The sequence below is a fragment of the Lichenostomus cassidix genome, chromosome 14 (assembly GCF_008360975.1).
Source record: "Lichenostomus cassidix isolate B80296 chromosome 14, HeHo_3.0, whole genome shotgun sequence".
Taxonomy (NCBI): domain Eukaryota; kingdom Metazoa; phylum Chordata; class Aves; order Passeriformes; family Meliphagidae; genus Lichenostomus; species Lichenostomus cassidix.
In genome coordinates, this window is record NC_139495.1 from 3,435,113 (window position 1) to 3,457,097 (window position 21,985).

The window sequence follows — 21,985 nt, forward strand, 5'->3', positions numbered from 1 at the left end:
CCGCGGCTGGCTGTGGATGGGAGACTCAGCGCGCGGCCGGTGGCCCCCGGCTCGGACGCTGTCCCCTCTGTCCCCGCTGTCCCCTCTGTCCCCAAGCTCAGCGCGGCCACCGCGGCCCTGTCACGGTGCCCACGCGGTCACTCCCCGCGGTGTTCCCGCCCGCCGGTGCCTCTGCAGTTCCGCTTCGTGCCACGGGATGTCCCCGGGGCTCAGCAGATGAGCGGGCGAGGGCTCCGGACTTGGGAAAAAGGAAAAAAAAAGTTCTGGCTGTTCAGCCTGGGGAAGAGAAAATCGCGTGGAGAGCTCAGAGCAGCCTGCAGTAGTGGAAGCGGCTCTTGGTCAGGATTTGTAGGAATAGGACAAGGAGTAATGGGTTCAAACTGAAAGGGAAAATAGAAGAATACGCAGAAGGAATTCTTTACTGTGATGGTGGTGAGGCACTGGAACAGGTTGCAGATGCCCAAAGCCAGGCTGGATTCAACATTCTGGTCTAGTGGATGAAGTCCCTGCAAGGGGTTGGGACTAGACGATTTTTAAGGTCCACTCCAACCCCTTCACATTCTGTGAATCCACAACTGCTCCTGGCACAGTCTCTTCCAGGAGCTCTCAATTGTCTTGGCCATTCGAGGGGTCCTGTGAGAGTCCCCAGCTGGCAGAAAGAGATTCCCCAGAGAGGGTGAGGAGTCTCCCCAGCTGCAGCTATTCCAGACCCATCTGGACACAATCCTGTGCAGTGTGCTCTGGGATGACCCTCCTTGAACAGGAATTTCTGACCAGATGATCCACTGTAGTCTCTTCCAACCTGACCCCTTCTGTCAATTTGAGAGCAAGGGGAGTTGTTACCCAGGGAACAACTTGTCAGGAGATAACACAAATTGTAGGCAGAAAAGAAAAAAAAAAAGGGAACTGAACAAGGGATGTCTGGAAATAGGATAAAAATCAACAGGTTAGTATGGAAAAGGGTAAACCTCACAAAAACGAACCACAAGGTGTTGGATTTGTGCCTCTAGGGCCAGCTGGCTCTGGAGGGCTCATGAGTGATGCTCACGGAGCAGTGTGGAGTGATGGAGCCACCCCCTCACCTGCCTGTGAGGCAAAAGGAACCTCCAGCTGCTGGCAAGGAGACTCCTCCAAATGGCTTAAACCCAACTGGCCGTGCCCCAGCTCCCTGCTACCCTGTGTCCAGCCTGCCATGGCCACCAGAGCCAGTCCTGTCCCCAACATATTCACCTCTGCCTCCACTACACCTGCTGCCCACCCATCTATTTGTCCTGTAGCTCTTTCTGCCCATCCAAAGCTTCTTTTCTCCTGGGTAGACTTTCCCTGCTGATGGCAGATTTTAACCCCATATTGTCTCTTTTCTTACCTGTTGGCTCTGGCAGTTTGATGTACAGGAAAACATCCCTTCCTGGGAAAATGGGATTACAGGAGAGCCAAACGTGTGGATATTCATGTGTTCACTGCTGGATCCCCCTGGAACCCATCCTCAGGGGACCTTGCCCAGAGGTGTCTCCAGCTGTGGGAATCCTGCAGAGAATCACAGAATGTCCTGGGATGGAAAAGACACACAAGGATCACAGAGTCTAACTCCTGCCCCAGCACCAATAATCCCACCCAGTGCCTGAGAGCATTGTCCAAAGACTCCTGGAGCTCTGACAGTCTTGGGGCTGTAACTGTTCCCTGGGGAGTCTGGTCAGTGCCCAATCACCCTCTGGGGGAAGAACTTCTTCCTGATATCCAAACTAAACTTCCCCTGACACAGCTTCAGCTGTCCCTCGGGTCCTGTCAGTGGTCACCAGCGAGAAGATATCAGAAGGAAGGAAGAAAATATCCCCAGGCTTCATGAGCCATTCCTCATCTAAAGGAAACTCTGCAAGTCTCTCTTGATTTGGTGAGGTTAAAAAACCCCACTGCATTCAGGGTACCCCAGAGTACTGGAATTTCTCCTTAATAATTTTGCCTTACAATTACTCAGATCTTTGCAAGGTGGGGAGTGAACCAGAGATGGGAGAGGAGAAAAAAAACAAGCTGGGCTCGTGGGCAGAGCACATGAGGAGAGCTGCCGTGCAGGGAGGGGACACATCCCAGTGGGGTACAGGTGGTGTGACATGGCCACTTCCACATCCCACCTCGGAGCAGCTCCTGGCTGCCTGCAATTCTCCGTCTGCCAGGTTTGGAGGCATTGCTGGGGCTGGAGCCATTCCCCAGCACGATGCTCGAGGCTTTGGTTGCCATAACAACTGGATTCAGGCTTCAAAAATAGTAACTTATTTTTCATTCAATTTGCCTTTTGCCCTCTGAGACAGATCTATTTTGGGACGGATGGTTTGCTTCAGGTGTCCCTTGCCAGCTCTCTCGGCTGGGGGCTTTGGGGATGGGGGTTATTTTGTTAAATGTGATTTATTGTCTTTTTCTCTTCCTCCCTTCTTCAGGCCCAGAGAACAGGTACAGCAGGGCACAGGAATCACGACATAGCCTCTGCCAAAGCTCGTCATCTGGGGAAGGAATTTGGAAAAAATCTTCCCGGCTAAGTGGCAGAGCGTGGGAGAGGTTTTTTTGAGATGATCTCACTCTGCATCTCAGCTTGGACCTGCCACTCTCAGCCAGGGCTTGGCTGTCCCAGATAGCCTACTGAAGATGGGGTTTATTTTGTTGCCCCAGCACCTCCTGGATCCTGCTGTCACTAGCCTGGTCCCCACTGCTGTCTGCCATCCACAATGGGAATGGTGCAGGAAAGCTGAACCTGCTGCTGGTTCCTGGGGTGCTTCCTGGGTGCCTTGGGGACCCCAAAATGCAGCTGCACCTGCAGCATTGCCCCTTTTGCATCCACTAAGGGGATGAGCTGCTTTTGGAAGGGGTTGCAGAGGGTTCCAGCATTAATCCACGCCTTGAATTAAAGGATTCCTTAATTTTTGTCTGCTTGGGCTTTTGGAAGATCCGTGTGTGCTTGATTTCCCACAGAAATGACCATATGAGCACAACCCTTCTTGGCTAGATGTCCTCAGCTCTTCCACCTTCAGCATTACCACAGCTTTAGCAGGGAGAGGCTCTGTTGGGGTGACCAAGACTGCTCCTCCAGTTGCTGCTGACATCACCTTTCTGGTCCCTCAGCTGCTGGCCCGAGGGTGCCTGCAGTCTCTGGCAAAGCAAGGACAAGAATGATGCCCATCTGCCCCCAAACAAGGTGTCCCCATCACCTTTTGTACCCCTGAGCTGCCCAGTCTCAGTGTACCTCAGGATGACACCTCCTGTAGGAGCCTCCTTGGGTGGTGCAGAGGAGGGAGGGATGAAGGCTTTAGGATGTGGATGTGTTGAGCATTTTGGGGTCCTCAGTCCTTGCCTTGCTGTCGGGCTGCTTTGTCCCCCTTCTCCCGAGCAGGGAGGGATGGTGGCATGCTGGAGCTGTGTCCCCACCCCGGGGCACCATGCAGTGATGGGGCTGAGGCACAGCCACCCACCCCTGCTGGGGCTCTGGAAAATAATGGGGAAAAAAATCATTAAAACCAAATAAATAAAAGCAAAGCCAAACAAACCAGCTCCTTGGGGATGGCGCTGCTCCGGGGTGGGCAGGGATGCCCCGGTGACCCTCGTGGGGACCAAGCAGTGGGCAGCGGGGCCGGGGGAAGCAGGGGGGGACCGGGGGGAGCGGAGAGTGCGGGCAGCCGGCCCGCTCCCCCCTCCCCGATGCTTTAATCACATTTTCAATTCAAATCTGCTGCTATTTGATCCCCCGGGGGTGGCAGCGGGGAGGGTTGGGGGATATTTTTAGCCGTGCTTAAAGCTGCCGGGGGGCGGAGGGAGATCGCGCAGGTTGCTGTGGCCGGGAAGAGTTGGAAGGGATTCCCCCCCACCCCCCTTTCCTTTTTTCCTCCTCCTCCTCCTCGTCGCACATCTGAGGGCGGCAGCGGGGCTGGCTCCCCCCTCGCGGAGGTCGCCTTTGTTTTCCCCGTGTCGCTTCTGCCGAGCAGCCGAGGGGGCGGGAGGGGGCCGGGGCCGGGCTGGGCTGGGCTGTGCCGGGCTGGGCTGGGCTGGACCGGCCGCCCCTTCTCCTGCTCGCCCGCCGGAGCTCGCCGAGTTGCTGCCGTTCCCCGGGGCGGCACTTTCCCCCCGGCCCGGGGCTGAGCAGCCGCCGCCCCCCGGGACCCCCATGGCACCGCCGCGATGTTCGTGTCCCGGCTCCTGGATTTCCAGAAGACGCGCTACGCCAGGTAAATCCGTCCGTGCGGCTATTCCCGACCCTCGGTGCTCGCGGAGCCCCCGGACAGCCCCGACCCCTGCCCGGGCTCGGCTCCGCTGGGATGGAGCCCGAAAGGATCTTCGAAAGCTGCTGACTGCCTCAAAGCCCGGGGCAAATGCGGGCTGGGGTTTGGCTACCTGCTTTTCTGCATCCCTAAAGGATTCTGAGCATCCTTGGGAGCCTTCGCTGCCTTTCGCTGGGTTTAACTTCACCGCGGCTCTCCCGCTGCTGGGGGTGGGGAGCAGGATCCTGCCTTCCCGGGGCAACAGACCCAACAGACCGCAGCGAACCCCTCCGAACCCCCCAAGGAGGCACCAGCGTGGTCCAGGCTCCCGCTGCACCCAGGTGAAACCCCCTCGGAGTGGCTCTCCCCGCCTGGACCCGCAGGCTCAACAGGGTTCCCATGGGATGCACCGGCGGTGGATCCTTCCCCCCTCCCTGAAATCCCCAGGGAGCTTTCCCAGCAGCAGCCGGCTCTTGCTTTAAACGCTCAGGTGCAGCAGGAAACCTCACGGTGTTACCTGTGCAGGGGGAAACCTGAGGATTGCTGAGCACGGGTCAGAGGGCACTTGGCCACACGCGCTGCTGCGGGATCAGATGAGGCATTTAGGAGGGAGCTGGCAGGTGACATGGGGACAACGTCCGCCAGCACCCGCAGCCCTCTGCTCGCCGGGTGGCCGGGGATGAGTGCGATGGCACCGAGTGCTGCCCAGCCAGATGGGGAGCAGGGGGTGCTCAGATCTGCGCCGAGGACAGGCTTTGCTCCCAGCTCCCTGGGGCTGCGGAGGGGATGTTTTCCTGGCTGCGGAGGGTCCCGTGGGCTGGCACAGCTCCTGGGGGTGTTCAGCTCTGTGCTGCCACTTCCAGGCTCCCAGCGGTCCTGTTGGGGCAGATACCAGGGAAAAACTTGTGTGAAAAGAAGTGGTGATGGTGTTTCCCGCCTGCTCCGGGCAGGATGATCCCTGAGGGATGTTTGCCTGGGTTAGGTAAGGACAGGAGACCACTGCCCTACCCCTTCCTGCCATCAGCTCCCTTCCAGGTGTCCCATGGGGAAAATCCATGCTTGCATCTCCAAAGGCTGCCTGAAACGTGGCCACTTGCTCAAAAACCATTTTGATGCTGTAGCTGCCTCCTTATAACCTTTGCCTGGGGGGAGAGGTGGGAGGCACCCAGCAGGTCTGCACAATATGCCTGGTACAAAACCCTGTGAAAATGCAGAATTCAATCCTATTTTTTTTCCTCCCAGTTGGCATGCAAATGTCAAGGATGGGGGAAATGAAGCTGAGCAAAGCTCTGTACCCCCCAGAGCAGGAGAAAAACTGTACCTTTACCCCATGGCTGGGGTGCAGAGGCTCTTTGGGAGCTGGGCACAAGATCAGGGGCTGCTCCCCAACGTCAGCCTCCCCCAGCAGAACCCATCTGCCAACCTGTTGCTTGATTTATCCTGAATCAGCATGCCCCAGCCTTGTTGTGGTCCTTTCTGGAGGCAACTTGTCAAATGGGATAAGGTTTCACACAGAGCCTTGCAGGGATGATGCCCACGAGCAGGGCAGGGGCTGTGGGTTATGGGAAGGGTCAGATCCACAGGGAATCCTCCAGCTCTCCCTGTGTGCCAGGGCTGGATGGGGAGCAGCAGGAGAAGGATTCTCCCTTGGCTTTCACCCCAAGAAAATCACCAGCACGTGATGCTAACCCAAGGCTTCCTGTATCATCGCAGAGATCCTCTTAGCCTAGTGCTTAAAAATAACAGTGGGATAATCCCTGTCCTCCCCAGCACTCCATGCACACCAGCTCTGCTCTCCATGGAAATGCTCTTCTGGGATATATCCCAAAAGAAACCCTAAAGCTGCTTCTTCCTTTGTGCCAGGGATGCTCTTTCAGCTGAGCTCTCAGGTGGGAATTGGGGTGAGCAGAAGGCAGGGGACTCATGGTGGCACATGTCCTTCCAGGCAGCAGAAGCATCGCAAATCCTGTGTTCATTTTTCACTACAGAAAAGATGTTGAGGTGCTGGAGAGGGTCCAGAGAAGGATCATGGAGCACAAGTCTGATAAGAAGCAGCTGAGGGAGCTGTGGGGGCTCAGCCTGGAGAAAAGGAGGTTCAGGGGAGACCTTCTCACTCTCCACAGCTCCCTGACAGGAGGATGCAGCCAGATTCCCTGCTCCCAGGGAGCAAGGGACGAGACAAAATGGGCTCAAGCTGCACCAGGGGAATTTTAAGTTTGGATATTAGGAAAGACTAAAAGGGTAGTCAGGCATTGGAACAGGCTGCCCAGGGAAATGGCTGAATCACCATCCCTGGAAGTTTTCAAACACACAAGTGGTTGTGGCACCTGGGGACATGGCTTAGGGGTGAATGTGGCAGTGCTGGGTTAATGGCTGGACTCGATCTTAACAATTCTACTATTCCATCTTGCACCATCTTTTCAGAGACTGTGGCCCTGCTTATGGCGTTCCTCGAAAAAACAAAAAACATCAAGTTTTCCTTGTGGTGGAAAAGCCTGGAACAGGCTTCATTTTTCATGTCATTTTATCCAATTTTGAGCAAGGACCAGGAAAGGAGGAACTTGGCCATGGATACACCCACCAAAAGGAATAAATAAAGCACAGCGTGGCGATGAAAGACCTGTTGTGCGAGAACAAAGAGATGAAAAGCAGTGATCAATGTGGGAACGTTCTGTGAGCTGCCAGGAGAAAACTCAGGGCTGGAGGGGCACCAGGGTGTCTCCAAATCCCTCCTGGCTGGGCTTTGGAGATGCAGCCTTGGAGCTGTGGCAGAGGAGAAGAAAGCAAAGGAGGAGCTGTCACCGTGGTGGGAACAGGGTGCTAGGCGATGCCATTTGAGCACACTGTGGTTATAAATGAGGAACTCGGTGGTTTCTGCTCTGCTGGGGGGTCCAGGAGGCTCTTCCATCACTGACAGCCATGGGGATATGGAGTTTCAAAGCAGTGTTGCTGCAAGGCTTTCCCTGTCTCTCACAGCCTGCAGCCTGACAAGCAATATCCATTTCCTGCCCCACAGGCCAAGTTTAACCCTGACTCTGGCACAAGCAGATGTGATTCCTCCTGCTTTGTCCAACCATCACAGAGTTATTGCCCTCACTCCCTCTACACCCTTCCTCCCAGCTCACCAAAACAGTGCTGGGTCCCTCCCAGCCCAACAGATCAGACCAAGTTGCATCTTTATCACTGGGCTCATTGGTCAGGTTACACTGACCTGGTAACCAAACCCTTCCTGCACCTCACCACCAGCTTTGACCCCTTTTTGGCCCAGTTTTAACTCAAACAGGATCTGGTGCTTCCTGCCCACCTAGCTGCCATGGGGCTGAGTGTCTCCCTGTGGGGACACTGAATGCTTCCCTGACTTTGGCCATGCAGAGCTGTAATTGGAAGGAAACACGATTAAGCAGGGAGCTGCTGGATCTGGCCAGCTTCAGCATCTCTGGAGCAGCAGTGGAGAGGGGTTTGCTGGGAGCTGCTGGGCACTGAATCATCCTAACAAACTGAGAGCAGTTCCTTTGATTGGTTTGTGGAAAAGGCTTTAAATCCTACTGTGTTTGCTTGGCTTGCCCTGCATGGAGTAACATAAAGAGGAGCAGCTAGGAAAATTCACATTAATGTCTCAGCCCAGGAGCTCTGTGGGGGTCTCTGTAGGTGCACAGTCCAGGCTTTTCCTCACCTCCCTCATCTCTTTGTCTGCAATGCAGGCACTGCCACCTCCTCACCAGCACGAGGGGATGGAGGTCTGAACTCTACACTTGCTCAAACCCAAATCCTCTGAATTTGGGGACAGGCAGCTGGGAAAACCTTCCTTGTTTCTCCCTGCACCTGTAATTATTGAGCAATGAGACATTCATCAGCTACTCCAGCATCTCTGGCCAAGACAGGGAGAAGAGAACCAGCAGGAATAGGAGGAATAGGAAGTGTTGGGGTGCTCAGACTCCAAACACAAGGAAAGGAATGCCAGGCTGACAGCCTGGACAGAGCAACCACATTGGGAAGAGCTCTTCCCCCATTGCTTTTCCATGAAAACATGAGCAGCCCTCTCCTGCTCCCACACACTCCAAGATGCTTTCCAAGAGCTCTGCTTCCCCCACAGCCCGTGTGGGATGAAGCAGTGAGAAGGGAAATGCTTTCAGTGTTGTTACCACAGCCTGAAGCTCCTCGAGAGGCAGGGGCTGCTCACCTTGCAAGCACCATCCCCAGCAAGCCCTGCCAGTCTGTCCCCAGCTAAGGAGACCCACTTGATGCAAAAGGCACTGCTCCAGGAGATGGGGAGGCTCCCAAAATGCCTGGGAAAACCAGGAGCAGCTGATGTCACCAACCAATTCCTCTGGTTGCTCTGTGGGGCCAGGTTGACTCAGGTAACCTCTGAAGACAGCACCAGTAATCTCATGTAGGTTTAAATGCTCAGGGTGCATAACTGGAGCCAGTTATTTGGAAGGCAACAAATCTTGGAACATGATTTTTGCTGGGATATCCACTCAAACTGCCCCATTCCCTCCTCTGCAAGGGCTGGGACACACAGCAGGATGGGTTCAGGTGGGGATCACCACACTGGAGATGTGCATAGGTGGGCAAACCAAGCCCCATGCCTCGTGCTTTCAGGGGAAGGATGGTCTCTTGGCTGCCTGGGAAACACATGATCTTTCCCCTCCTTGGGCTGGTGTTGGATATCAGCCTGATGTGATTCTTTGGCACAGTTTGCTGTGGCCAGCTTCACGAGGTAGCAGCCAACACAACCCATGGGAAATTCAAGCCACTGCCCAGCACGGCAGGTCAGGGACTGTGAGAAATGGGGCTCTGCCAGGACGAGTCCCAGGCTTGCCTCCCCTCCTCCTCCCTTCCCACACCCCCAGCTCCACGGCGAGACAAAGCCATGCCAACCAGCTACAACTCCCAAAGAAAGGAAGGGAAAAAAAGCACAACTTATTCCAGTCCATCGCTCCAGGGGGTGCCTGGCTGCAGCTGCACAGGGAGGTTGGTTGGGTCCCCAGAGATGCTGCTGTTCAGGGTTGGACCTGAGCAAGGCAGAGGAGGTGTGGCCAAACACACAGGTCAGGTCTCTCCAGGTGTGACTGAAACTCAACATTTTCATGCAGCGAAAATCCAGACTGATGGGCTCTGTGTGATAACACAGTAACCTCTCACCATAACACGATAGCACAGGTGTCATATTCCTGGTGGATGAATCAGACACCAGCGAGTTGAGCCAAGCAGAGCTGACCTTCAGGAGAATTTGGAATCAACTCTGTGCTCCTGTTCAAGTTTACAGTCCAGGTTTGCTGCTGCTGAGGAAAGGATTTTATGCAGAGAGAGATCATCAGGTCAGGGCAAGGGGTTGCCTCCTCTCTGTTCTGAGCAGCACTGGCTGGCACAGCAGTGTTAGACACAGCCCTGCTCTCTGTTGTAAGTAATACTAATGGCAATCCTACTATCTGCATGCTTGGCTGGTGAAATACATGATTTTCCTTCTATGCTTTCGCTGTCCAGAGGCATTTGCTGAATAATTTACAGATATGATTTGTACTCGAGCAGCATCCAGGAATCCCAAATGAGAGCCTGGCTGTGTCTCTCAGGCCATGCTGTGGGGAGATTTTATGAACCTGAGACATGGTCACCTGCCCATGTATTTCACAGTCACAGCCAGGGTTAGAGGCTGGGAAAGCTCCAGCTCTCAAACTATCCAAATCTTCTGCCAGCAGGCACAGGACCCAGTGGTCATGCTCACTCCTGCCCACCTTGGGCTGTTGCAGTTAAACAGGCAGAGCCAGCTCAGGATTTATCCCACTAACTTCTTGCTCAAGGCAAGGCAGCAAGAAACATGCACAATGACTTTCCAAACAAGAAATTAATGAATAATAGAGGATTTGCAGTTCTGGAAACAGTCCTTCCAACATTCACAGAGCACCTGGGACATCAGAGTCATTTTGTGACTAATCAGCTGTTGTTGGATGTCTCATGAGCACCAAACGAAACAAGAAGTCCCAGCTCAGAAAGTAATTTGGGAAACACTCACCATTCCCATCTGTTGTGAATAAACAAACAGCTCTGCTGTGGTTGCAGGGTCATGAATTGCCTCGGAAGAGTTAGAGATACCATCTACATAGAGAGCTGGGGAGAAAAATAGATATCCCTGGCCAGAGGGTGGGAATGTGGACAGTTAGGACCCTGTTGGGAATCACTGCTGAGTTTCCACCACCAGCCAAGCCCTGCTGGGAGTACATGGTCTCTTGTGGGTGCAGAAATGCCCACATGCAGCCTGGCTTGGAGCCTCTCGTGCTTGTCCCTGCTAGGATGAGGACCAAGAAAGAGGAATTGTTGGTATTCCATTGCCCTTGGTATGTCCAAGGGAAGAGCAGCATATTCCCTCCTGCACCCTCTGAGGCAGCAGGACGTGTCAGGGGGTTGCCTCCTCTGTCCCTTCTCAGGGGACATCTGTGCCTGTGGCTCAGAGCCAGGTACAGCAGGGACCTGGCTGAGCACACGGCCCCTGTCTGGGAGCATCTCTAAGTCAGCAGCAGCACTTGCTCAGCATTTCTCAGGGCATGCAGGTTGGGTAGTGCCAGGGGATGCTCTCCAGCCAGCCCAGGGTGCTGGGAAGGAGCAAAACTGGGATGGGAGTTGAGAGGTGATGGATGATGATTCGATCTGCTGTCCATTTTGACTCACTTTGTGGAAGCAAGGCTTGCACCATTGGAGTCTGGGTGGGTTACTCCACAAATGTGATGATCCACTAATTTACCCATAAGAAAGGTAGGGAGATGCTGGTTTAAATAAAAACCCTCTAATTTCCTGCTCCCTACCCAAGCTGCCAGCTCCTTGTTCTAGGAAGCATTACGAAAGAAAACACTGAGTTATCCTGCTCCATCAGCCCTCCTGCCCCTCTCTGATAGGATGGAATCACAGCAGTGGCCCTGGACAGGCTTGTCCCAGCTGCCCCATCTCTCCTGGCCCCAGGAGGTGACCCACGAGCTTGCAGCAGGCACAGCTCAGCTTTGCAGAGCAGAGGGCCACAGAGAGTGTGTGTAGGAGCTTGCAGGCACTGAGAGATGGGCAGGGAGGGGAGGTCCCAGCCCCTCAGGGGTGCCACCAGCCGTGCACACCCATGGGGGTGGCTCTGCAGATGGCACTGCCAGGCAGCAGCAGCCGTGGCATTTCTGCTTCCCAGTGGCAAATGTTCCCACATCAATGGGTAAGAAGGAAAAGCAGGATGTCCCCAGCGCTCCCGGGGTGGATAAAGCAGTAAAATCTGGGATTTCCTGGGCTCAGGGTGGGCTGTGGGTACATCCTTGTGGTCCTGCTCTGTCGCCTGAATCCTGTGATTGTGTCCTGTACATAAACAGCAACCAGGCTCTGTGCCAGCACACACAGCTCCCCAGGACTCAGCTAATTACAAACCACGGAGGAGCTCAAGGGATTGAAGCTTCTTACCAGGGATGCAGCTGGAGCATGACCAGATTCCGGATCAGAGGGAGAGCACTTGCCAAGCCCCAGCTTACAGGGATGCCACCAAGCAGCTCACACGTGAGCACGAGCCCAAGGACTGGCATCTGCTAGCCTCTGGGCTAGCAGAGCAAACCCAGGCCATGCATTGAAGGGTCAGAGGCCAGGCTGCTCTACAGGGACACATCTGCTCCATCACTGTCACCTCAGGCATCACAGCACTTGTTCTACCAAGGGACAGCCCCAGCAGGACTTACCACTACTGCTGGTTGACATGCAGCAAATTCTTCCTCAGTCTTTCCTCTCTGACCACCATCAGGATCTCCCTCTGTTACTTTAAAAGCAGCTGTGACATCCAGTCACAAGAGGAAGGAGAAATCTCCCTTTGCAGCCACATCCCAAGAGCTGCCCAGCAGGGATCCCAGCTTCAAAAAGCCCCAGCTTCTTGGGCAGGAGGGTGGATGCACAGAAAATCCATCTCTACAGGCTGTAGGCCAACCTCTAAGCAAGCCCAGCTCTTTTATAAGCCATTTGTAGGTGAAACCTGTAGAGGTGAGCTGCTCTGGGGAGATTCATATCACCTGGGATAACCTTGGGCTTGCTGACTGCTCCTTTGTCCCCGTGGCACTCAGCCCACAGTGCACAGACACATGCACAGCCTGATTTATGGCAGGGCTGGGGAGGGCAGGTGTTGGAATGGCTCTTTCCAAGGGCAGAAGCTCAGCTCACATCTCCCCATCCACATCTCAGTGGTGATTTTACACCCTCCTCACTTCATCCACCCACTGGCTCACCTGAAGGATGTCAAAATTACTATTCTTTTGGAGAGGGGGGAAAGGGAGTGAGAGGGACATGAAGGGGTGTGACAGAGGCCAACCAGGGATGGTGTCAAAGGCAGGGCTAAACCCCATTTGTCCCAAATTGCAGCCTGGCTTGTGTCTCCTTCAGGGCTGTTCTCTCATGGGTGCAGAGGACAGCTTTCCTGCAAAGTGTGCCATGTGAGTGTGAGTGTGTGGTGACCATGGAGTGACTGATGCAGGTTCTCCTTGTGCCCTCAGAAGAGCTCAGATGGTCCCACGTGAGCCCTCCTGAGGAATAATTTAACTTAATCCCTTTCTTACCTTCCTCTTCCCACCCTGGCAAAGCAAGAGCCACGCAAATCTGCATGATTTTTGAGTGTGGAATTTTGTTCTTGGATAAAATTCTTTTAAAAAACTCAGTGAAAACCCCTAAAACTATAAAAAATAAAACAAAAACCAAAACAAAAACCAACCCAACAGAGTGGGAGAAAGAGCAGGAGAAAGGAACAGGCCTGGGAAGCCAGCTCTGCACTTTGCCCCGGCGCCCAAGGACAAGGGGCTCTTTGTTTCCCTGGCCAGAGCCTGCTGTACTGGCCCTTTTCAGGCTCCCTCCCTGGGAAAGGGGCCAGGGGAAAGCAGGCACAAGCAGGGCAGGCAAAAACCCAGGGGCTGCAGTGAATAACCCCTGCTCAGACCCTCAGCAGCACCCCCTGTCCATAGAGCCAGTTGTAGGGAATCTGCCAGGAGCAGCACCAGGAGGAAAAGGTGCCCAGGAACACTTCACTTCCCTGCTTCCCACAGAGCATCCCTGCAGATGAACATGCTCGTGTTCCTGCTGTGCAGGAGTCTTTGAACTTCTCTGTTTCTTCTGGACTTTGCCATCCTGAAGCACCTGCAGAGCTACTCTGAAGCACCCAGTGCTGTGTGGCTTCCTGGAGCCAAGAATCTCCATGCTCTTCCCAAGCATATCCATCTGTCTGTCCAGGCTGGAGCTGTGGTTTGAGGCTGGTTTTGCACACTGGGAATGCTGCAGGATTCCCTGTGCCCTGCCCTACATCTATGCCAGCACAGGGATGGCAGGAGCTTGATGGGTGCTTGGCACCCTGGGATGGTCTGGGAGACAGAAAAGTCCCAGGAGAGTAGGGGAGGAAATGGCCTCTGCAGCCCTGGGAAATAGGGTTCATCCAGGGACTTATCCTGCCCTGCCAGAAGATGTGCAAACTCCAGCTGCTCCTGTTTCTACAGAGCATAGAGCACCATAAAAATGTGCCAAATTAGCCCCAAAATGCAGTGCTAGCCCTGGGAGGGCTCTGCTGTAGCCAGGAGCCAGGTCCCACATCCATGATGCTCCATTTCCCATCCTCCACAGGAGGATGCTTACCAGAAAGCAGGACAGGAAAACAAGAGTAACCTCTCCCCAGGTCAGAAAAAAGTTCCTCCTCAAGGCTGTTGTCCCTGTGGGGAAAGCAGGAGTTTGTGGTGTCCCACACCAGCATGACTTTGGGCTTCAGGAACACAAAAGCTCTTCAACCTCATTCCGTGGGGATGGCTTGAGTGATCATTCCCAGCCTCTCTATCCCTGTAGCAGAGCTAGGGAGGATATTTGCACCCCAGGGACGCTTTCCCCAAGGGTCTGGGTGCCCGTCAGCCCTGGGGAGGGGGCTGTGGAGTTTGCTTCATGTTCCTGCTCTGAACAGAGCGGAGGGGAGATGGAGCAGGCTTTGTTAAAATCAATAAATTCAAGGAAAAGGCCTTGAACGTGTTTCCTCAGCAACTGTGATGTCATGTGGACGTCTGGCCTCCCCTCCTTCCCCCCCTCCTTCATATTATTAAAAGGGAAAATAAAGGGAAGCAGACAGTGAAGGGGAGCTGGGGACAGTCTCCTGGCAACGCTGGGGACAATAATGTCCTCCTGCCAGGGGGACGTGGCTCCAGCACGGGCAGCCCTGCCAGCCCTCGTGGTGGGATGGGGAGGGCATCCCTGGTGTCCCTGGGATGGAGGTGACAGCACTCTGGGCACAGCCATGTCCCCAGGGATGCCTGGCTGCTCCTCAGCCCTGCTGAGCCCCAATTTACCCAGCACGACTCCTTGGTTTGCAGAGCAGTGGGAGTTTGCCCCCTCCATTCCCCCCTTAATTCCAGACATTTTTTGGTGATGAGGAGCATGAATGTCTTCCCACAGTGCCAGGGTCTGGCAGGAGGCAGGGCAGGGGTTGGGGACAGGATCTCTTGTGGGTTGTCACTGTCACCTGCTGGGGGGTCCCTCACCCTGCTGTGGCCACACAATTCCACCCTCACCAAATCCTTGTCATTGGAGCTATTTAATCCATCCTGGCTCAGTTTTAACAGGCAACAGTGAGAGGCTCAGGCAGTGGGGCCAAGCAAGCAGGAGGTGGCAGTGGAGTCCACACAGGCGTGGGTGGCTTGGGGACAGGCAGAGGGGACCTTTAGTGCCTTTCCAACATCCCGGATTGAGGCATCACCCTGTGCCCAGCAGCAAGGTCTTGCCAGCCCCTGAGCCCCTTTGCTGGGCACAACTCAGCTGTGAAACACTGCAGATGGTGCTGGAGCTGGGGGCAAACAGGGTCACAAAGCAATTAGCCCAGGTCCCGTGGAGCAGCTCGGCCATCCTGACCTGAGCCAGCAGGAGGAGTCTTTACAACCCTGATTTTCAGGACTAGGGAAGGAACCCTCTCCATTTTCCTGTTCCTCATTCCCTTTGCTAAGCCTCCACTGATGTCTCCTGCCAGAAGAGGGTGGTGATGGAGGTTTTGCTCCAGCCTGTTATCATGGATGCACATTTAATTTGCTGTTCCATACCCAGCAATGGAGTGGCCAAGCGTGACACTATTTTTTACCTCTGTGTGCTGATCCAGCAGGGGAAATCAATACATTCCTGTGAATGCCAGGAGCGAGCTGATGCCTCCTAGAAATAAAGATGCAGGTTTCCAAGGGAGGGCAGCAGGTTTTCCCCCCACAGCAATCTGTGCTGGGATGTACAATCCTGGGGAAAAGGGGTAGAGGCTGGTGGTACCCAGAAACCAAAGGCATCACAGGGATACCCTTTCTGGAGCTGGCATGCTGCTGGGACATGAGGGTCTCACCCCTGGTTGGGTTGGGGACCCACAGGTCTGTCCACTACCCCACGTTCCCCTTCACTGCTGGGGCTCTCCCCACCTCTGCCCACAGCCACAGGCAGAGCTGCTCCTGCCTTCTGCTCTCCAAGCAACAGCAGCTCCTAGGAAATGCTTCAGCCTGAGCTATGGCTGAGCAAGACCTGGGGAGCTGGCACTTGGGGACAGCCAGATGGACAAGCCGTGCTCTTGGGGTCACTTCTGCAGGGCATGGTGGGGCTGCAGGCTGGGGGTGTCCCTATGCAGACCCCTCCAGAAGGGTTTTGCTCCATCCCCGTGCCCTGAGTGTGTCTTTTTCCCTGCTTCTCTCTGCAGGTTCATGAATCACCGTGTCCCATCCAACTGCAGGTACCAGCCCACGGAGTATGAGCATGCAGCCAACTGTGCCACCCACGCTGTGAGTCCCTGTCCCTGTCCCTGGGGGAGGGAGGATGGTGTTCACCCCTCTGGGGACCCACTGAGGAACCTCAGAGGACGCCTAAAAATGTCTGTGTTCAGCCCTGGAGAAATCACTGAGGGCTGTGATGAGGCAGATATGCCCCATGTGCTACTGGGGATTGGGATGCTCTCCCTCCTGCTGCCCTGGGAAGCTGATGTGCATCTCCCTTGCTCTCACCCACCATGGCCCCATGTCCCCAGGGAGGTTGGCTGTGAGCTTGGTGGGGCAGGAGTGTTTCCAAAGCTCCCTGAAAATGGATTGTTTGACAGCAGGAACTGAGGCAGGTGCCCATAGGGCTGCCAGTGCAGCAGTGGGAGGGACCTCTCCCCCCATCAGGGTTTCTTTTGGGAGATGACAGTTCCCACTCTGAGTCCTGGGAGATGACTCAGAGGCAGCCATCCTTCTTGTGCCTTCTTCCTCCTCCCTACCTTCTGGACAAGCTATTTTGGAGCTGCACCACGCAGGGAGGGACCCTGCCTGCCCCTTCAGGGTGGTAGCTTTGGCCAAAAGGAAAAGAAACCCCTAAAAGGAAAAGTGGAGACTCTATTGTAGCTGCTCAATGAAAATGCAGAGAGCCAACAGGAGGTTTGCTTCCCCTTCCAGTTCTGGATCCTGCCCAGCATTCTTGGCAGCTCCATCCTCTACATCCTCTCTGATGACCAGTGGGAAACCATCTCAGCCTGGATCTATGGCTTTGGCCTGTCCAGCCTCTTCATTGTCTCCACCATCTTCCACACCATCTCCTGGAAGAAGAGGCATCTCAGGTATCCTCCCTGCTAGCTCAGGGTTTGGGAAGGGGGAGAGGGTGCAGGTGCCCCCAGTTCTGTGACCCATCTGTCCATCCTGCAGGACTGTGGAGCACTGCCTGCACATGTTTGACAGGATGGTGATCTACTTCTTCATCGCCGCATCCTACGCTCCCTGGTGAGTTGCTGGTGGCTGGGGACCTTCACCTGGCCCCACTGAGAGGGAAAAAACCAGCCTGGTTCCAATAAATAGGGTTTTCCTCTCTGGCCTTGCCACTTCTCAAGACTGTACCTTACCCCTTTCCACAAAACCTTCACATCCTATCGATTTCAACCTCTTGAAGTTACAAGTTGGGAACACCTTTTGGTGGGACAGCCACGGGGGTGAGCCCAATCCAGGGCTGCCCTAGACCCACCTCACCACAGACCTGGGTCTTGCAGGTTGAACCTGAGGGAGTTGGGTCCCTGGGCCTCCCACATGCGCTGGATCATCTGGATCATGGCATCTATCGGGACTGTCTACGTTTTCTTCTTCCATGAGCGGTGAGTGCCTGCAAGCAGCCCCGTGCTCCTGGGCGTGTGGGAGCTGGAGCACGGATGTGGAGGAGAGATGTGGGACCTGGGCCGTGAAGGATGTGCTGCCATGAGTTGCTTCTTCCACGTGGTGGCACCAAATAAAAAGGCAAAGGTCCCAGATGTGTCCCCGAAGCCCCAAGTGCCTGGCCCTGAGCAGGACCCACAGTGACGGCACTGCCACACCTTTTCTGTGGAAATTACAAGCATAAAGCTCAGCCTCCCTCTGCCCCTGCTCTGAGCTGCCTCTGTCTGTCGCAGGTACAAGCTGGTGGAGCTGGTATGCTATGTTATCATGGGCTTCTTCCCCGCCTTGGTCATCCTCTCCATGGTAAGCCCCTGTGGGAAGCACTCGGGCTCAGCATGAGGGACAAACCCCAGCAGGGATTTGAAACCCTGGGACAGTTTGTGTCCGGTGGGTTGGTGCAGTGCCCAGGCTGTGAGATGGGTAAAGCCATCCCTGACACAATGTGGCTCAGCTTAGTTTTGCAGGTGCTTTGGGTGCCCAGCAGGCACCAAGTGCATCTCCCCCAATCCCCTGCCTGGGTTCTGTTGTGAAATTGTAGGATCACAGAATCATGGAATAGTTTGGTTCGGAAGAGACCTTAAAGATCATCTAGTCCCAATTCTCCCAGGGCTGCTGGGTCCCTGCTGTCTTGCCAGAGAGGATGGGGCAGCAGAAGTCAGATGAGTCCAGATCTGCAGCTGGACAACACTTCTGCTCCTAACGGGGTGGTGGGGAGAGGGCAGACTCTCCTCAGCCTCACTGAGCCCTGCCTGCTCACAGCCCAACAGGGATGGCCTCCCGGAGCTGGTGGCTGGTGGCTTCTTCTACTGCCTGGGCATGGTGTTCTTCAAGAGCGACGGGCGCATCCCCTTCGCCCACGCCATCTGGCACCTCTTCGTGGCCATCGGAGCTGGCATCCACTACTACGCCATCTGGAGGTACCTCTACCGGCCCGCAGCGCTGGACACCAAAACCTCCCGGTAGATGCCTTAAGGACCTTGTTAGTGCCACCTGGCACATGGGGACACAGAGGGCAGTGGGGACACAGCCTGCGCTGTGGGGTCACCCCAAAGCACCCCCTTGCCCCGTGGACAGCAGCCGTTGGTGCCCTTCCTGCACAGACAGGAGAGCCCGGAGGGTGATTTGAAATATTCTGCTTTTTTAACCTCGGGAACTGTTTATTTTTTTAGGCAAAGGTTTCAGAACGTGGTGACTGACTGGGCTGTGGGTGACAGGGGAGTGACCACTCGCTGGGAGCTTCGCTCACTCACCTGGTCTTGAGCATCCCACAGGACTGGGAACCCACTTGCCCCTGGCTATTACACCCTGGGTTTGGCTACTGGAGTGCTTAGCCTGTGCCACCGAGGGGACTGGAGGAGTCAGGATGAGGGGAGAGACCCAGTGGTGCAGAGGGACATGGTGACACCCCTGCCACTGCCAGGACTCGCCTCCTAAATGGTCCTAAGTCATGTCAGCATTAACTGCTCCATCCCAGGATCTGGAGGGGGTGGTCCACACTCAACAAGCCTTACAAGAGATTGAAACTTGAATCTCTTCCAGGGCATCCCAGTCCCTGAGCACTGGGAAACCCTTTCTCTAAGCCAATATTAACTGCACAACTCAGTACAGCCCCCCTAGATGAACCCTGGGATCCCTGATGGACATTTTCTCCCTGGAGTGTGTGGTTTTTCCTCTCCAGCCTCAGTGCTGGTGGCAGCCTGAAGCACAGCCCTGCTCCACGTGTGCCTTCAGCAGGGAGCAGAGCTGGGATCTGGCTCGTGGCATCTCCCTGGCTGGGGTCAGCCCATCCACGTCAGGGGATTCCCTTTCTCCTCGAGGGAGGGAAGTGAACCTCCTTGGGCTGGGATCACGGGGCTGCCTGCCTTCTCTGCTCCCATTTTGCTGATGAGCCTCTTGCTCATCAGATTTAATTTCAACTTTGGGAAGATTTCTGGCATTCCCAGGATTGCTGCAGGGCAGGAATGCATCCACAGGAAGCTTGGAGGTGAGCTGTGATGGAGAGATCCTAGTGATGCTCAGTTTTTAAATGCCTAACCGTGGCCACACTGTGCTAACACAGGATAATGAGACATGGAGCATCCATCCAGCTGTTGGGAGCAGCAGAATGGGAAAACCACACCTGATCCTGCTCCCCAAACACCCTGCAGAGCTGCTGGAGCCAGGAGGGTCTCCTGTGTGCTGGGCTGTGCCTGCACTTCCCTGTCAGCCCCTGAAAGCATCATCTCTTTTTGGCCTTTTGTGATTAACCATCACACAGCTGCAGCCTCTGGTGGGACATGGCAAGCGAAGGAGATTTACAAACACCATCCCACATCTCCTGTTTCTCTGGCAGCACTCCAGGGAGCTGAGCTCCTGGCTCTGCCCCACCTCCCCAGCCTGTGGCACCCCTGGCCTGCCTCTCCAGGGCTGTGCCATTTTGCAGAAAATTACCAAAGAGGAAGCATCTGCATACTCACCCCCTGCTGACATGGTGGCTGTGGTCACCAGGCTGGCAAAAATATCCGCTGGGTTTTCACTTCCATAGGCAGCAGGTTCCTGTAGAAGGCTCTGGGAGGTGTGCCCAGCACCCCAGCCTGGCATGGGGCTGCCCAGGGCACCCCACAGCAGCCTTGGGACTGGGACTGCCCTCGGGGTGATGGGTGGTCCTAGGGATGGGGGTGAATGAGCTGGGGGGAGCCCAGACTCTGCTGCTGCCTCTGCCTCTCCCGGGGCCCAGCCCTGGTTCTGCCACCTGCTGCAGATGTGGGGTCAGGGGAGGATGAGCTGTGAGTAACCAGCAGCTGATGGAGGATATGTGGGGTTGGAATGGCAGGATACAGACAGAGGTCCCAGAATGGGAAATGCCATATTTTCTGTCTGGCAAGTCATTACCCTCCTCCGTGCCTCAGTTTCCCCGTCTGTAAAATGGGGGTGAAGACCCTGACCTACCTCACAGGGCACATGTGAGGATCCCGTGGGGCACTCTGGAGGGGGACAGTGCTTCACAAACACCTGCTTCAATTTTCACTGAGGCTGGGGGTGCCAGGTTCCCAGAGCCACCATGGGGCTTGGTGACAACCTCTGTGCCTGGGTCTCCTTCCCCTCCATCACTAAATCCCACGGGGAACCACCCTGGGGTCAGACCATGCAAACAGCAGCCCCAGCCACGGGCAAATGTCCCCTGGCAGGGGCTGAGGATGCCCAGGGACCACCACCGTGTTTTGTCCATAGGCTTCATCCCAAGGGATTTATCTCGGAAACTCTTTTGCCAATGCAGTCTTTTGGCCCTAAATCTGTCCCAAGGGCTCCTGGGGCACAGGGAGGTGCCAGAAGGACCTTTCTGAGGCTGTTTTATCTCAGTCTCCTGCTGAAAATCCAGGGCAGGACACATGCCCGGGCAGGAATGGATGGTCAGGCTCTGCTGGGAACATCACCATCCTGCCTTCAGCCTGGATTTGCTGAGCAGGCTTCTCTGTGATTGAGAGGCTCCCCCTCTTCTCTTGCTCCTAAATCCTCCCTTTACAAAGCAGGATGGGGGACACAGAGCAAGTTATGGGATTGTCCTCCTATTTTATACTAATTTTAAATGACTCATAACAATCAGGATGTTTGTGGAGGAGGGCTCGAGGGATCTTTTTAGCATCTCATGTTTTTCACCATCCATCCTTGTTCAATCAGTATTTTATATTTAACACAGTGTTGGGTCAAATACAAACAAACGTAAGGAAGATAATGCTAGTGGATATTGTTTCCTGTGGAGTAGGATCAAAATAAAAACTCAAGATACCTCACTCTTGCCTGCTTATTAAATCAAAATTAATTCCCCTGCAGCACCTGGAAATAAATCCATTTTCTATCTGACTCATCCCACACGGTGTTGCTCCCTGGAGAGGAGAGGAGCCACTCAGCCAGCTGCAGGGTGCTGGGATGCTGAGCACTGACTCACCTTGGCACAGGGATGGCACTGCCAGCTGCTGGCTCTGCTTGCTTTGCCCTTTGCACCAGCAGCATGGGAAGATTTGGGCTGGGGATGGGTTGAGCTCCATCCAGAGCAGAGTTTCCTTTAAAATAAATAAATAAATAAATAAATAAGTTTGCTGGCAGTGCCCCCGTGCCCAGAGGCGCTGGCTGGAAGGCTCATCAGAGTCTCACCGAGGTGGTTTCAGCGCAGAGCCCTCCATGCCTGCTCCAGCCCTGTCATTTCCCCCTTCCTCGGCTGAGTCAGAAGTCGCTGAGGAGCCCCAGGGCTGGCGCTGCAGGGGGATGAAGGATGCCAGAGCCACGGAGGAGGAGAAAACCTTGGCAGACTGGGCAGAGGGTGAGCCCAGCTTGCCGCTGACCCCACAGGAGACACCCACCACCACCCAGCAGCTCCCACCAGCCTCTCCCGTGGGCTCTGGCTCCTCTCGGAGAGGGAGAATTGGCCCCGATGCTGGAGCTGCCTGCCCTGGGCTCAGCACATCCACTGTCTGCCCTCTCGCTGGCACCTTTCTGCCGTAATTACACAGAGCTGAACTCCCCCAGGCTGCCATGCTCAGCGGCTTTCCCAGAAACCAGGGAGGCTTCCCTGCTTCCAGGGGCAGCTGAACTCACCCCAAAACCTGA

General features: G+C 55.1%; 1 protein-coding gene and 1 long non-coding RNA gene across 2 annotated transcripts; one reads left to right on the plus strand and one right to left on the minus strand.

Annotated features, from left to right (window-relative positions):
• Positions 1 to 6: 6 nt before the first annotated feature.
• LOC146430667 (uncharacterized) lies at positions 7 to 3,625 on the minus strand. The gene is made up of 4 exons (XR_014855232.1): positions 3,233 to 3,625; positions 3,027 to 3,138; positions 1,367 to 1,527; positions 7 to 812 (listed from the first exon to the last, which is right to left on the minus strand). It is a non-coding gene; the product is annotated as an uncharacterized LOC146430667 (long non-coding RNA).
• Positions 3,626 to 3,825: 200 nt separating this feature from the next.
• On the plus strand, positions 3,826 to 21,171 carry MMD2 (monocyte to macrophage differentiation associated 2). The gene is made up of 7 exons (XM_085074516.1): positions 3,826 to 4,208; positions 15,931 to 16,012; positions 16,658 to 16,818; positions 16,904 to 16,978; positions 17,242 to 17,343; positions 17,635 to 17,704; positions 18,161 to 21,171. The coding sequence occupies exons 1-7, from the start codon at positions 4,162 to 4,164 to the stop codon at positions 18,362 to 18,364; spliced, it is 741 nt and encodes a 246-aa protein (XP_084930642.1). The 5' UTR covers positions 3,826 to 4,161; the 3' UTR covers positions 18,365 to 21,171.
• Positions 21,172 to 21,985: the final 814 nt, after the last annotated feature.

Coding starts and splice junctions, on each gene's coding strand:
- MMD2 (XM_085074516.1), top strand. CDS start 4,162: ATGTTCGTGTCCCGGCTCCTGGATTTCCAGAAGACGCGCTACGCCAG. Junction 4,209..15,930: donor CAGAAGACGCGCTACGCCAG/GTAAATCCGTCC, acceptor TTCTCTCTGCAG/GTTCATGAATCACCGTGTCC. Junction 16,013..16,657: donor CCAACTGTGCCACCCACGCT/GTGAGTCCCTGT, acceptor TTCCCCTTCCAG/TTCTGGATCCTGCCCAGCAT.